This window comes from Pagrus pagrus, assembly GCF_965226575.1.
Source record: "Pagrus pagrus genome assembly, chromosome: 1".
Lineage (NCBI taxonomy): Eukaryota > Metazoa > Chordata > Actinopteri > Spariformes > Sparidae > Pagrus > Pagrus pagrus.
Genome location: NC_140185.1, coordinates 3672322 through 3688238, shown reverse-complemented (window position 1 = coordinate 3688238; position 15917 = coordinate 3672322). Strand labels below are relative to the sequence as shown.

The window sequence follows — 15917 nt, the reverse complement described above, 5'->3', positions numbered from 1 at the left end:
TGCCCTGCGGCAGGATAAAAGGGCGGATGAGTGGGCGGCTTTGGAAAAGCAAACCAGCATCTCAATAAGAAGCTGAAGGTCTGTGTGTGGAAATGTGTGTTTAAAGCAGTGGGGAATATGATCAGGCTCAATGGGCAGAATCACTTAACAAGGCTTAATAACAAGGTGAACAATGTCTCACACACATATACACGATAGCAATATGGTCAAAGCGAAAATCACGGAGGTACATTAGTGGCTTCTTGTATGCCACTTGACATTCATAGACGAAAAAGCAGGTCAGGTTTTAGATCAGTCTCCTTGACAGCCACCTGACATTTCTTTTTGTCCGCTTTTCATGCTCCTATGTTCCTTCAAATCCATATTTCATCTCTTAAATTTCACCTCTCGTTCCCTTCAACTCCCTGTGTATTCTGAAACGATTACTATATACCCTTTTCAAACGACGCTTTGTCATGCCACAGGAACAGTACGTTTCCCCTCACATTATCATTTCCAGCGCAGCTCTTGTACTTATTATACACTCCAGTTGGAGTGAGACCTTCAGGACTCAGTTCACTGCGTGTTTGATTTGGGAGTGAATCACCCCATTTTGTCTGATTCCCCTTGTGTTTGCGCATCAATCCAATATGGTTCTTTGAGCATCAACGTGAGCAGTGCATGCTTGAAGCTGTGTTCTTAGGCTGAAGTTGAAAAGCATTTCCCTTGTGACCCAGTAATCCTATTTAATCAAATAGTTGTTGTTTTTGTTGTTTTAGAGTTGACGGGTTCAGATTCTGGTTAGGGAAACCAACTCTAAGTCACCCTAGTGGCCTAAAAATAAACAGTGGTACCCCATGAACGTTGTACTTTATCCTTGCTGCTCTTCCTCTTTGTTCCTTGTGTTATTTGTTCACTGATGATTGTGTCTCACTTTGTCTGAAAATCAAACAGAATACAAGCTTCATTAGTTCGTTTTGTTTTAGTTTGAACTTTTGGCCTGTATATGCTCTGCAGTTAGATGTAATCTAATCCGCTCGGTGGTACACACGGACAGTGAGAGTGATTTTTACAGCATTTTCTTTTATTTTCATGTGCCTCAATTGAACTCTCATTGTACAGTGTAGTCAATACTCCCTTCTGTCTCTCTCATATCTAATATGCGTTAAAAAAACATATCTGAGCTTTGTATGATAAGTGAGATATAAGATTCGTAGTATAGGTGGGCAACTGCAATATATGGTGCCAATATTATCCTTTTTATTAAAAATCAGATATTGGCCATTCAGTGTTGTTCATATCAGATATGATGGAGGTTCGTCCCAGACTGCGGCTGGGGAATACGTTTTTTAATAATATTTGTATATCAGATGGCTTTGTGCATTAGGTGTCCAACCTAAGAAATCATTTGCTGTGCTGTATGGGTGGACTTCAGTCCAGAATAACCACGGTAAAATTTGCTGTGTCTTGACTAAAAAAGTGTTAACTGTAACAATTATCATCAGTTGTTCTGGAGGTGGTTGTTGGTTGTTAGGAAATGTTGCATCATGGTGGTCTTCAACGATACTTTGAGTTAGGTAAAACTGGATATTCAACTGTTAGTATCTGGAAATGGTTGGAAACAAATGCCCAAACTCATTTGAAACTCAACTCATTTGAAAATAACATAAAGGTGAACTGTAAAATAATTGCCATAAAATTGTATTTGTTTTGAATATTCATCCCATTTTACAGACCAACACTCAGGTAACAGGTAATTTGCTGTATGCTCTGTACTTGATGAGAGGTGGAAGTGATGTATTACCGGTACATAAAGTCTATGATAAACAGGCAGCAGTGTAGGGGATAAACAGGAGACCAACATGTAATTCCGGATGCCAACTGGACTTTGTTTGAGTAAAGTTGCAGTGTTTCCAGATCCCAGCAAATACTTAGTATCACCAATAGACATGATTGCAAAATCTATGATTATGAAGCCCAAGTTGTAATAAATCTTAACGATTCTGTGATGCTATTGCTAATAATGGATAGTAGTCATGATTGGGCAATGAGACGGGAAAAAAATAAAAATCAGTACAGAGATCATGTCAGCAGCTTCCATCTGCAAACATTGGAAAAAACGCCTCTGGTCTGGTACATTGATAGACATTACATTACATACACATGCATACTATAATGCAGTTATATTAAGGTCCAGCACAGCGTAGGCTTGCCGGTGAATTTGTCACATGCAGTAGATGAACCTTGAAACAAGTTAATTAGAGCTCTAAATATGTACAGGCTGACTCTAATTACGCTCTGCACAGTGACAAATCAGCCTCAACTCCACAAACACATTAACTCTTTAAGATCCAATAACACATCCTGGGTGGCTTTCAGAGGCACACGGACCCAGTAACACCAACCAAAGCTAAAGAAATAATTCAGGATTTACACTACAAACGTGCTAACACAAATACACACACACAGACACACACAGAGAGAAATACACAACACATCCGGCTCTCCAGGCAGACCTAACCTCCTACACATATTACTTTGGCAGTGATGGAACAACAGCATCTTTCCCAGGAGAGAAGACCAATGCAAGGGAAGAAGTGGCGAGAGAGACAAGGAGGCGTTAGTCTCTCAGATTAAAACACTAAATATACCAAGACGTACAAAACATTTTGTTCTCTGTTTCCGTCTGTCTATAATTCCTGCCTGCCGCCCTCAGTTCAACAAGCTTTATTGTCTTCAGACTTCAACAATATTACCACAGCAACAAAAGAAAAGACCTACATTTTCACTGAAGAGCTAGAGATGTAACCCTGTCGACGCTGTTTACAAATGTTTTCAGATCTTTCTGACGAAGATTCAAAGTGTGCTTCATAGTTAGCAGCAGGACTTTGTGTGAGTGATTGTCCACTGCACATCTTTTCCTTCTTTTCTAAATAAGCATGTGTGTAAAAAACAATGTTTAAATGGGAATCAAAGTAGCACACATCGAAATGCATGAGGTGTCAGCTTTCATAAGATCAGAATCATCCAGTGTGTGTGTGTGTGTGTGCAGTTGTGTAAGAATAACTGTCACTCCCCTAATCCTCAGGTCGTGGTAAGTTAATACACACAGGGAATTAAACCTGAAATGGATTTCCGTTCTTGTCTACTAACAAACCTTATTCTCCAGGCTAAATGAAAAAGGGACTTTGGGAGTAAATGTACAATGGATTTCTCTAGTTTGTGCTATACATGTACATCTGTGTTTCTGCTTTACCTACATGATGATGTACGCATATGCAGTTTGCTTTAAGCTGGCATGTCCGTTGATAGTTGTCGGCCAGTGTTCTTGTTTTCTATCCTTCTCTGGATGCATGGTCACATCAGGGTGGTGTTAAAAGGGACTATACTGTACTGGCAGGGCTAACTAATGAACTAATGATAACACACTAGCAGGCCAAGAACATGACAGTGCGAATTCAGTGGCAAGCTTCTTTCTATTTTCCTATGCTGTTAACCCACCATGGAATTTTGTTTATGAGGTTGTACATCATTTTATTGAATGAATGTTTATTGATGAGGAAAAGCTGCTCTCCAAGCTATTGAAACAGCACCAGCACACATGAATGTATTGTCCTGTTACCATGGCTGCTAATGGTAAAATAAGTTTACTGTAGATAAAAATAATAAGCCATCGACTACTTCTGTTATAACTGAAGGTACGCCTTGCCTATTTTGTGGAGTCACATTAACTCCCTGAACTTCCTTCGATTTTTCTTTTTTGTACTTGGCCATTTAACCCCCTTAACAGTATTTCATTCAATAAAGAAGTTTAAAGAATGTTATTGAATAGGAAAAACATTTTCTGAGCCAACAAGAATGACAGTTCCTTGCAGAATAAACGGTCCCCACAGTTTATTCAAAAGATGTACCCATGTTCTACCGACTAAGGTCTCATAACTGTCTGCGAACCATTCGTCTTTTGTGAAGTAGTTTATATTCAGACAAAGGAGGTTAAATATGGTTAAGCTAATAAGATATTACTTCATCCTCCATTCTGAACTCTGCAACTCTCTGTTCCCACCAAGGTCAGAACTGTCAAGGATAATTGCAAATGGTCAAAGGTGCAGAATTTGCTTACAAGCCCAAATTAAGTTGAATTTTATTTGGAAAATATTTTTCTGCAGTTTCTCCATTTTAAATGATGGTATGAGCAGTCCAGTGGTTCCTAGCCTTTATTTTCAAATATGTTGTTATGTTATGTTTGAGTTGATACCCACCATACCTTTACCCACCATCGTCAGTATTTCAGCTGTTATCCATCGCTTTTAGCCATTTTCACAATTTATCCATAACTTTAACACTTTCGACTTCTTCTCGTAACATGTGGTGTACGGGTGTTGCAGTGGACTAGCTTAAAAAAAATATGTCAATAAAACTATGTGTTAACACAAGCTGTGATGACATGTTATCAAAATCACATGACATCTCAAGTGTGCAATAAGGGTGGAGCATTCTTCAAGTCCCCCATGTGAAGACCACCAGAAGTTTCATTGACATAATATTGAGGCAAACTTAACTTTTATCATGATGTATTTATCATATGTCATGCAGATTGTCTTAGTTTGGCACTAAGAACACTGACATAGCGACCAATTCTTTTATGAGTATAATGTCTGCATTTTCTCTTTTGGTTTGATTAGGACACTTCCTGGGAATTTCAAAATGGTAAAGGGTGTGGATTTTATGTATTGGCTTAATTTTGCAATACATTCCAGAAGTCTGAAATGCAGATACATTTCCCACTCCAGGCTTAATTCACCCAAATGAGTTGTGCTACTCCACATTTCCCTGCAAGCCGCTAGCAACTATGGAACTATGGAACCCTGGGGTACAAACATCCCTGATTAGGAATCAGTCCTGTGGTGTGTCTGGATTCTGCTTTGTCCATTTAGAGTACAGCTACAGAGTAGAGATCATATCTCCTAAATTCCCCATTCTTCTTTACCATTTCACACCAAATCAGCAGAAGTTCAACCTGCCAAAGTCAATGATGGTGCATATCTACACTACCATCATTCAGTCCATCCTCACCTCCTTCATCACCAGCTGGTACACTGCTGCCACTGCCAAGGACGGGCAGACGGCAGCAGGCCTAGAATTAAGTCATTTATAGGGCAAGGCCACTTTCGCCTTGGATAAATATAATTTATTGGGGCATCGCAGCAAAAATGTAGGACGCCAAGACCCAAACCAATGGTGCAATAACAATAAGTAATAATTACACTGCAGAAAGATTGACACTATACTGACAACAATTAGGAATCACTGTATTGACAAAAAGACTTAAACTGAAACTGGAATTACTTATACAATACCACAATATGCTGTCTGATTATTTTTTTATGTGAACAATTCACAGTATTAATTGTATATTGTATTTTATTGATGAAATAAATCATACAAATAGGCTGAGACAGCGTCTGTGCTGCAGACACGCAGCAGCACAGACGCTTCCTAAGCTCTCCTGGGAAAATATTACACCAAACTCCCTTTCAGTAATATGACCAGTCAACAATTCCTTACTGTATGTGTCCACAAAAATACATTGCTCTAGAGACACAAGATAAAAGGCTTAATATCTTGTCAATTTGGCATCAATATAATCCATAAGGACAGCCTACCTCAGCACAAACTTCTGCACTATTAATTTTAGATTTTTTTTTTTTACCTCAACACCCTGCCAGCCTCATTGGTTGGTGTGCTATTTTAAAAGGAGAAGACCATGTGAATGAGGGGTGAATTGTTTCAAAAATTAAGATTCCAACTCACAACACTGTAGATTCCCTATGTAGGATCTGGGAATTAACTTTGTGTGCTTATTTTGTGGAAACGCACTGAAAGAGTAAAAACAGCAAGTCAGATCTCACAGCTAGTTATAAACTCGTACATTTCAAAACACTGAAATGCAAAGATAAAGTCATTTATTTTTTATCATCTCAGTCACATTTGTTTTCAAACAGTAAAGAATCTAGACTCACAGCCAGATGGGACATGTAAATAAGCTTTAGATGTTCCTACCTATGGCCATGAAGTCCTCGTGGTCCCAGGCCTGCAGCTGGGCTAAAGGGCCGCTATACAGCAGCAGTCCATCAGCCACGTCAGTGATGAACTCCAGTGACACATGGCTCTCGAAACAAGGCATTATGGGAGGAAACCAGGCATAGCCATTGCCATGGAAACTGTGCTTGTTCTGCTGGCACTCAGGCCCCTCGAACTGAGCTGGACATTGGCACCTTGGGGAGAAAAGGAAGAGCAAAAATTACATGAATTCATGAATGCAATAAGGCTGAGGGTTTTTCGTGCCATTCCTTGACAATTTAGTTCCAGTTTTTGGAACTCCAGTTTTGGTTCCAAAAATGTAAGAGCCCTCTGTAAGTTTAAAACACCATTCTGATCCTAATCTCCCTCCCTTTTTTGAACCACTTGCTGTATTTTCAACTATTTTTTTCCTGCACTCTCTGGAAGTCTAGTTGTTTTCTCCTCTCGAAAAGCCTTGCCCTTCAGCTATTTCTCTCTCACTCCGTCTGTTTCACTAATGCAGATGTTCTCATTAGTGGCAAAACCACAGGCAGAATCACTACATCACTAGGAAACTCCACTCTCTGTATTTCCCCACATCCAAGTACTCATTTGTCCCATTGCTTCCTGACAAAATGTAACCCCTCACCTCATCATCCTTGGCTGTCTGAATACAAAAAAGTTTTCTTCTGTCTTTTCTCAATTGTTCTAGTATTCCTACAGTATATTGCAAATATACTGTTTGTTATACTCATAACTCTTTACCAATTCGAATGTATATACTATTTGGCCTTTATTGACAGGACACAGCTAGAGGGGGGGATGACATGCAGCAAAGGGCTGTAGGTCAGACTTGAACCCTGGGCTGCTGCAGCAAGGACAGAGTCTCTGTACATGGGACATGTGCTCTACCAAATGAGCTACTGGGGTGACCAAAAAATGTGTTTTAATATTAACTATTTACTGCCATAATTTGTTGTTTTTTTAATTTAATGAATAGAGAGGTTGCGTCAAGTATATGGAAACACATGGTCCAGGTCCAGGTGTCTGAACTGCAGAATGTTGTTTACTGACTGACTTACTACCTGTATATAAAGTAATAAAATTGCTGCTGCTGCACCACATGCATAATAATGCCCAGAGACCCATTATTAATTTAAAGACACATCCTGCGACTGTGTGATGTCTATAGGTATTTACTCAAAGGACATAATACTACATTACAACATTTGTGGGCAACAAACACAACACAAGTACTGATGTTTTCTATGAGGTTAATTAACCTAATGCATTGTAGACTCCATGGAATTGAAGAGCAAAGTGAAAGAGGCCAAACTCAACATAAACAAAAGGTGTTTTGTTATTTTGGAGAGGTTTGTGTGCATATGTGTGTGTGTGTGTGTGTGTGTGTGTGTGTGTGTGTGTGTGTGTGTGTGTGTGTGTGTGTGTGTGTGTGTGTGCTTCTGTCGACTATAACCGCGTTACACCATCCGGTGTGCAGAGGAAGCCTAGTTAACCCAGACATATACTTCATATTTTTCATTATCAAGTAGCTTTGTGTCTTCCTCTAACTTGGCGTGAGATTTGTTTGTGTAGCGTGAGAATGAGAGACTGAGAGTAGGTGTCTCATGCCAAAAACAATATTAAAATCAAGAGCGTGAATTAGTAATCTGTGTGCACGTATTATTAATTGTATGCAACAATGACTTTTTTTTCTCCTCTCTGACTCCTCCAAGGCCCTGTACAAAGCAGCACATAGGGAGTGATGAGTACCAGTAGTTAATGGCTGCTCATTCTACCAAATAACTACAAATCCTTGCACTATGTGAATCCATTTTTTCTGCATACACAATAAAAGGATATTTCAAAAGGGGAAGGAAGCCCTATGCTACTGCATATGGACATGGATATCCATGCTGTGATTGACTGTGTGTGGATTTCTCAAATGGTTTGGTTGTCAAATGCTTCTTAAAAACGATGAGTCCAGAAGTAGAAAGAAGCATTAACAGATAGCACCCTAAACTGGACTCTACCTTCCTGATCTATGCAATTTAAGAGGCAGAATCCCTTTTTGATCACCTTGAAACTTAAGCACATGAATAATTTATTTACCTGACAAATAAATAAGACAGGATGTGTTACATTTATGCTGGATATTACATGCAATTGCACAATGCTGCTCCTTTGATGAAGCCCAAAAGTCAATACAGTATTGAAAAGGCCTGAATGGAGCACAATGAAATATAATAAGAAGAACATAAGAAAACCTGAAGGATTATCATTGGTGTTCAATCAATCAATCAATCAATTTGTATTTGTCTGGCATAAATGCAGTTTGGCCAGGTCTGTACCATACTCTTTAATTTATTAACAGAGACCCAACATTTCCCCCAAGAGCAAGCACTTGGCGACAGTCAATGGTGGGTGGCCATCTGCCTCGATCAGTTGGGAGAGAGAGAGAGAGAGAGAGAGAGAGAGAGAGAGAGAGAGAAAGAAATCAATATCATCTCCTTGTAGTAGCTGTTTTGTAGCTGTATATGAATCTGATGAGAAAGAATTGCATTCTATCAGCAAAATAAAAATTCCCCTCACTCAATCCGCCATTTGTTAGCAATTATTAAATATACAAATTAAACACTCAGGCTCCCCCTTGACGACACACAAACACACAGCTCAGAGAAACAAGGTATAACTCCAGGGCAATTCCTCTGTGCCTTTTCATTGGTTTATGTTATTCACACTTCAACTGTTTCTCAAGATATCTCTCAAGAGTTTTAGCCCTGTGGATCCTGCAAAACCACACAGAGATGCGTGTTTGCAAAACCATGTGCATGCATTGACACACACATCTCATTGGTGCTCTGTAGACAGCTTATTTCTCATGCAAGTGTTCCTCCGTTGTCTAGCTAATTTTCCTGCCTTTGCTCTCTTCCAGGAGCAACACAGGAATCCACACACACACGTGAGAAGACGCACATTGAGGTGCATGTGTCTGGACGCTTACGCTGTCTTTATGCATTATTGTGTTATAAAGTGCAGAAGTGAAAGTTAGTTAAGTACCCTTATATATTAAGGTCAAACAAAAATCAATTCTTATCTGGAAATATAAACTATAATAATCATGATGTTATTGTTCATATATTATTATTTTTTTTTATTATGAAAATGTTTGGACATACTTGCAGTTAAAGTCCTCCAAGCCCCAGACCTCACTCCTTTGACATGTTGCCAGCTTTAACATGTATTCCATTTCCAGGATTCCCACTCTTTTCTTGACTTTTCCAGGACATTTTCAATGACAATCATACTGGGATCACGCCCATATACTTATATGTTTCTCTCTGTGGAAGTCTGATTTAAAAGATTAAAATAAATAATTAAAACCAACTACTAACTGGTTGCCTTTAAAGAAAAATGTACGGTTTAATTATACTTACTTGGTATACTACTACTCTAATACTGTACTGTATAGTATACTATAATACATACATACATGGCCAATCAGCACTGAAGGCTATGTCACAGACAGGCAGATGGCTCCGATCAGTGAAGAGCATCGCTGAATTTACAATAATCATCACAATCTCATGATCTACTTCTGTGATGGAAAGTACGTCTGGTTTCTAAGTTACACCACAGAAAATGCCACGGAGTCATAACCTAAGGGATTCCACTCAATGAAGGCGAGAGCGTCGGTTTTTAAATCAGTTGCTCCGTGTCACACAGTGTTGCACTTCAGAGTAAAACACAGAGCGCATCTGTCTCGTCTTTTCACTGCAGCTCTGCATTGACGTTTAGGGAATTAATAATAGAAAAGTAAAAATATGGTTCAACTGTATTTCACTATATGATGGTTAAATAACTTAAGTTTGACTCTAATGTTCGAGTTGAGTTTGCTTGGAGTATTAACTGCCACTGACTGTGTTCAGGTTATCAAAACATTCTTCAACCCCATTACTCTGGTTATATTTAGTGGGGTCTTTAATGAAGGCACACCCACCCACTATCAGAGCCGCTACAGAAGTTAAACATTTCACATCATGTTATGGCCCATTACCATAACAGTGCAGCATTGTGTTTGAAGAGACAATACTAGCAACGTAAAAGTACCGTTGGCCAGTATTTAGCAAGTGTTTCACATGCGTACAGTTGGGCTGCCATTCACTATTTTAACCCTGGCGTCCCAATCATTATTATCAAACTCTCTGAACAATGCCCAACACACATTTGAAATCATTGCTCCTAGCCAGAGTTGAATCATAAACCTTAAACCTTTGCAGGCAAAACAAGCTAGCAAGAATGACAACTTAAGCAACTGAACCGAACATGCTAATCAATTGAACATTATTCAACAAGATGGGAAGAAAGCAACGTTAATCTATAAACCTAACTACCAGCCAGCAGTAGCTTTTAACTTTACATCAATGACATGTGTGATGTGACTTGGGGTGATTTCACAGCATGCAGCTTACTAAAAATACCATGATATAAATACTAATAGAACATTGATATGATCCTTAACTTAACTTAGCCCTTTCAGATGACAATGTCATCCGTTTTGGGGAGCACTGATAGAAAAATAAGAAAATGTTTAAATACATTTCCACGACAACAAGATTTTCCAGGACATTTTGCTTTTTCTCTTCATATCTTCATTTTTATTTTATTTTTTTTTGGTCTCTGAACTTTCTGTTGCTATTGCTGGTGATAGTAAATAGTAATAATACTACTACTAATAATAATAATAATAACAAATTTGTGTTGTCTGTCTGTCCACCTGTAAGGGAATTTTCTTCAAATTTGGCACATATGTCCACTTGGACTTTAAGGTTGAGCCGATTAGATGTTGTTGACCAATGCTCACTGTGACCTCACTAACACATTTTTGGCCATAACTCAACAATTCATATGACAATTTTGACAAAAATGCCACACAAATGCTGAATGATGAAGGTTATGACATTTTATACCCAAAATGTCAGAGGTCAACTTCACTGCGACATCATCATATTATAAATGTTCCAGCCATTATTCAAAGCCGTAGCTCAGGAACAGCAACCTGACCGAGTATGACTTTCTGTTTGTGGGGTTTTGTGTTTGTTTTCTTGTCTCTGCTCCTCTCACTGGTTTGAAGTGGCCGTGGCACAGCTTGAAAAACGTGATGTCTCTTACTTGAATCGATCAGGATTGATGAAAACTCAGTGTGAATCTAGTGACAGTAAGGGGGTTGTTTGCTCATGTTGTCAGGCCACTTCTTATTAAATCTGATCAAACTACAAAAACAGTGCAGCATTTATGAGGTAGATTAGCTCAGTATACTATTAGTTATGACTTTAATGGTGAATAATAATATTTAGTTATTGAAGATTTCAGAGATTCAAACATTTACGTGTGTGTGTAGGACTGAAAGTACCAATACCATCCCAATTCTCTAAGCGCAAGGCAATCTGAGATGTAGTTTGAGTCATAATGGCCAAGCCCTCCAATCCTCTTAAGGCAGCTTTGTTTTGCTCATTCGCTGTCTGTTGGGGATTGTATTTGTTAACTTTGGACTGGCAGCTGTAATCCCACCCCAACCCACAATTCCTTCACTCCCCTAATCTCATTATTAATCCCAGTGCCTCCATTATCTGCATGTTCTTCCTTGAATCTCGGGCCATAATCTGTTTGTGTGGGTTTGTATGTGTTGGGTGGGGTCATATCTGAAAGCCGCTGGAACAGAAAACTATCCCGCAGTAGATCTCTTGTATTATGTGGCACATATTATCTCTTATCTATTTGTATCATATCTTCTTCCTTCACTTTCCTTTGGTATGCCTCCTCTTCTTTGCTGCTCTTCTCTACATCATATGCCCCTCTGGTATTGTCTTCAGACAATAGGGGCAAGGTGATAAGGTTTTTTTGTTTTCCTTTCATTCTCTTCATTACGTTTTACTCTGTCATTGCTCTATTATTTTTTCTAATTTCCTATACTTCTCTCCACTCTTCCCCATTCTATTCGTTTTCTCACTCATCCCTGACGTACCATTCCTCACCTCCTCTCCTCCTCTGAACTAGGTGAATCACACAGCAGATGTTATACTGTAGTACTGAACTTCATCTGCTTTGCCTTGTTCTCTCCTTGTCATCTATTCTGCTGACACTACACAAAGAAACATTTTCTGCACTTTCATTCTGGCCCATATTCACTTTTTATAAAAAAAAAAAAAAAACATGCAGCACATTATGTTGTAGAGGCAGGAGAAGCAGAAGCTGCAGTTTATCATTCACATTCACAAACACCAGTTTTACCTGTTCGCCAGAATTAAAGGTTCAGTTTTTTCTTTTCTTTTCTCTCTTCACCAGCTTAGAGATTACTTTTAGAACGATGTTGTCATATTCTGTCAGAGTCTGTGGCAGATATTTTGTGCTTGGTGTTTTGTTTCTTTTTCTGTTGTGCTTGCAGAGGTGCATTGAGAGGCTGGGCGGAGCCGTCCACTCACCGGAGCTGCTGACACACGCTCACCTGCAGCAGGTTGGCAATCAGCGGCTGCTGATAAGCCCTGCTCTCCACGCTAACTGCTGCCAGATGATTTCGTCAGTTAGATGTGGTACATGGCTCCGGCTAAATTATCAATTAATGAGTTTGAGTGAGTTTTTCGTGGTTCTCTGCCTTCACCCCAACTACCAGTGTTTCCAGCTCCAGCTGTCCAGCTCTCCGCACCTCTGCAGCCAACAGCCTTACCCTACGCTCACTGGAGTCTCAACTCGCCACGCTACCACCAGCACCACCATGAGCAACCTCTGCTTCACCTACTCCCTCCCGGATGGGGATTCACCTGTGACTCACTTCACTTTCACCTGCAATTACCCTGTGAAGTCTATGAATAACTATTCCTTGCCTCTTTGTCCGCTTTTGGGTCTACACTCCACACACAAAGTGTAACAGATGTGGCCAATACAGAAAACTTTTGGCCAGTGATTAATAAATGTAATGTAAATGTTGTCTCACATGAGTTGAGAGTCTCCAAAGAGAAGCGACATCCACACATCAGAGTGCTCTCAAGCCTGAAATATAAATTTTGCTTCCAGAGGGCGTTTGTGTCCTTCTAAGTTACTTACTATTTGCTGTCATTTCTATAAGACCGTGGAAGGGAATGCATATAATGGGATGCACTATAGTTGGTCGTGGCTCTGTAACTATTCCTGTCTGAATACTTGCTTGTTTTATTTTATCTATTACTTAATTTACTACTTTAGGTATTCTTGAGGTGGTTACTGTATATGGGGCAGGGTTGGGTTGCTTTTGTTTAGTTGAGCTCAAACAGAATTCTTATTGACTATGTTAAAATACCAATACAGTCTCAGTATAAGTATCTTAAGAGTGGTAAACACTTGGCTCCATCTCACATAGGTGTTAATTTGGTTTGAGATCTGGTGACTGAAGGCCAAAGCATAATAATTCACATTTATTGATACCCAATCTATTCAGTTCAATGGATTTGATCTATTTTCTATGAACATGTGTGCCATAAATTATGAAAATACAAATTTGCTGGAATAGGAGGATGATGAAACACATTATGTGCAATTCTGACAAAAAAAAGGATATATTCAAAGAGGACATAAATACAATCAGGGATAACACTTGAATACAATAATAATGTTAAAAAGTGCAGTGCTCTGGAGCTTTCAGCAATCAGATGCAAAATGTACAGAATCAAAAATTATTTAAATATAAGAATATTGTTGAATTATATGTATCATGTACTGCATTACAGCATAATTCCCAAAACATTGCTTAATAACTGACAATGCCAGCATAAGACCCTCATTTTGTGATTTCTTCCCGGTACTAAGGGAAAATCCATTTTGTTTTTGAGAAGTGTGTGTAGCTATTAAGACATATGTTTCATATATACAGTGAACTAGGTAATACGGGCATCTCAACATAGAAAGCAACATTGTTTACTGAGATTAACAGGGAGAGAATTAGAGAGGAATATGTCCACATCTCTAATAATTGTGTATTTGTGCGTGCATGTGAGTTGGTGTGCATGTGTGTAATCCAGGGATTATGTCTAACGTGGATCCAGCAGTCATCCTGCTCTGGTCCAGCGGTGAGCCACATTACACGCTGTCTCCAGTCAGCCAGACTGAAATCCTGCCCTTTTCACTCGCTGCTTCTAATTAAATGAAGCTGAAGGGTAAAATTAACTTCTACAAGACACAGCAAGAAGGCTTACTGGACACGTGCACGATGAGACTTCATGCTCATCTGTTCACACGTATATTCAGCAGGAGTATGTATGTGTGGTGTTGAACACGTATGTTCATGTTGGTGCTTCAGGATCAAGTATCTGAACATCTTAAGCACAGCACACCTGTAGCAGAAGCTGTTACAACAATTTTGTTTTCTGTGCTGTCTTAATTCTGCCAAGGTCTGATGTATATATGTGTGTGTGTGCTTCACTGGTTCCCTGCCTGTGCAAATGGAGATGTCTCTCTTCACATTTTCATTCCAAAGCGGAAATTTGTCATTTATTTCAGTATTCATAATTTTATAACATCCAATGGCGGAGCGTTCTTAGATGTTAAAGTGGCGCTGAAATAAACTGCTCTGTAAATGACGTTGCCCATGCTTTTTTCCAGAGAAAAAAAAAATAAGAGCACAAAATTGAGAGATTTTGCTTTATACTGTAATGTAACTATGATTATGTTGTTGTGTTCACATGGCCAGAGAGCATGACATTTCATTTCAAACATATGTGCACAAAGCAATAGTGGCCACCATTCTAGCATTGGCAAACAGTGACTCACAGCCACATAACTGCCAAAACACAACGCAAAAACAGACTTTCAACTACACCCTCCATCAGCTTTCTGTCAGATGTGTCCTTCTTTCTACTAGCAAGGATGCATTTTGTGTTGTTGATCATTGTGTTGGTTAGATAGCTACTTGCTGTAATACATGTACTGCTAGTTAGCAAATGTTAGCACAGCTGTTAGCAAACAGCACCGTGCCTATGTACAGCCTGACAGAGGCGCTAGCATGGCTGTACACTCTTAAGTCTTGTTGTACTTTTGAATTGTTTCAACATCATCCTCTGTCCTAACAAGGAAGTCAAAAATCAGGCAAGCAGAAATTGCTGAAGGATGGGTTCAATACTGGGTCAAAATCATGGTGGACGCAACAAACCATTTAAAGGTGTATTTTATAAGATCTGAACATAATTCTTGTTTAAAATATTCAAAAAATGATCTAACCCTTTCAACTTAATGTGAAAAAGTTGAAACAGTTCTGGCATTATGTCCAGGGTGCCTATGCAATGCAGAGATATCCCCAGTAAAGCGGCCAGGACAAGCCGTCCCTTTTTGTAATACCAAGTCTGCCGCTATAGATATAGTCACTGTAGCCTCTAGTCTGCTGCAGGAGAGGCTGAATAAGTCAACCTAGCCAGAGAGAATGACTACCTCGTTGAAGTTTACTGCCTAAGTTAGTTATTTGGGAAACACAAATGGGCAGAAGCTCCAGAAAAGCAACTTTTATTATCATCTCAAACAACATCTCCTGAAGGAATAACATGTCCATGGCAGAGAAAAGAAGCAATGTAAAAAGAAGCAAAACAGAAGTACAGTTTCCAAAGCTGGAGACAGCTGTGGGCGAGTAAAAAACTGAACTCACAACGTCTCTTTAGACTGGAAACCAATGATTTCCACAGCTCTCATGTTTCTGTGATGGAATGAGAGGAACACATACTTTGTCATATAAAAACATTCATGAAGTTTGCTTCAAATCTGAATTTATTATAGGTCTTCTGAAAATGTGACTAAATCTGCTGGCTCAAAGAATATTGACTGCCCAGCCAAAAAAAAGTCACCACCTGGATTTATAGGGG

The 15917-nt window shown here is 39.2% G+C and overlaps 1 protein-coding gene across 1 annotated transcript in view; it reads right to left on the bottom strand.

The window, feature by feature from the left end:
• Nucleotides 1-15917, bottom strand: part of LOC311257956 (neural-cadherin) — a 316443-nt gene that overhangs the window by 82745 nt on the left and 217781 nt on the right. Inside the window, exon 27 of the mRNA XM_084353949.1 lies at nucleotides 6040-6254. Within this exon, the coding sequence (XP_084210075.1) occupies nucleotides 6040-6254 (215 nt within the window). The remainder of the gene's footprint in view (nucleotides 1-6039; nucleotides 6255-15917) is intronic.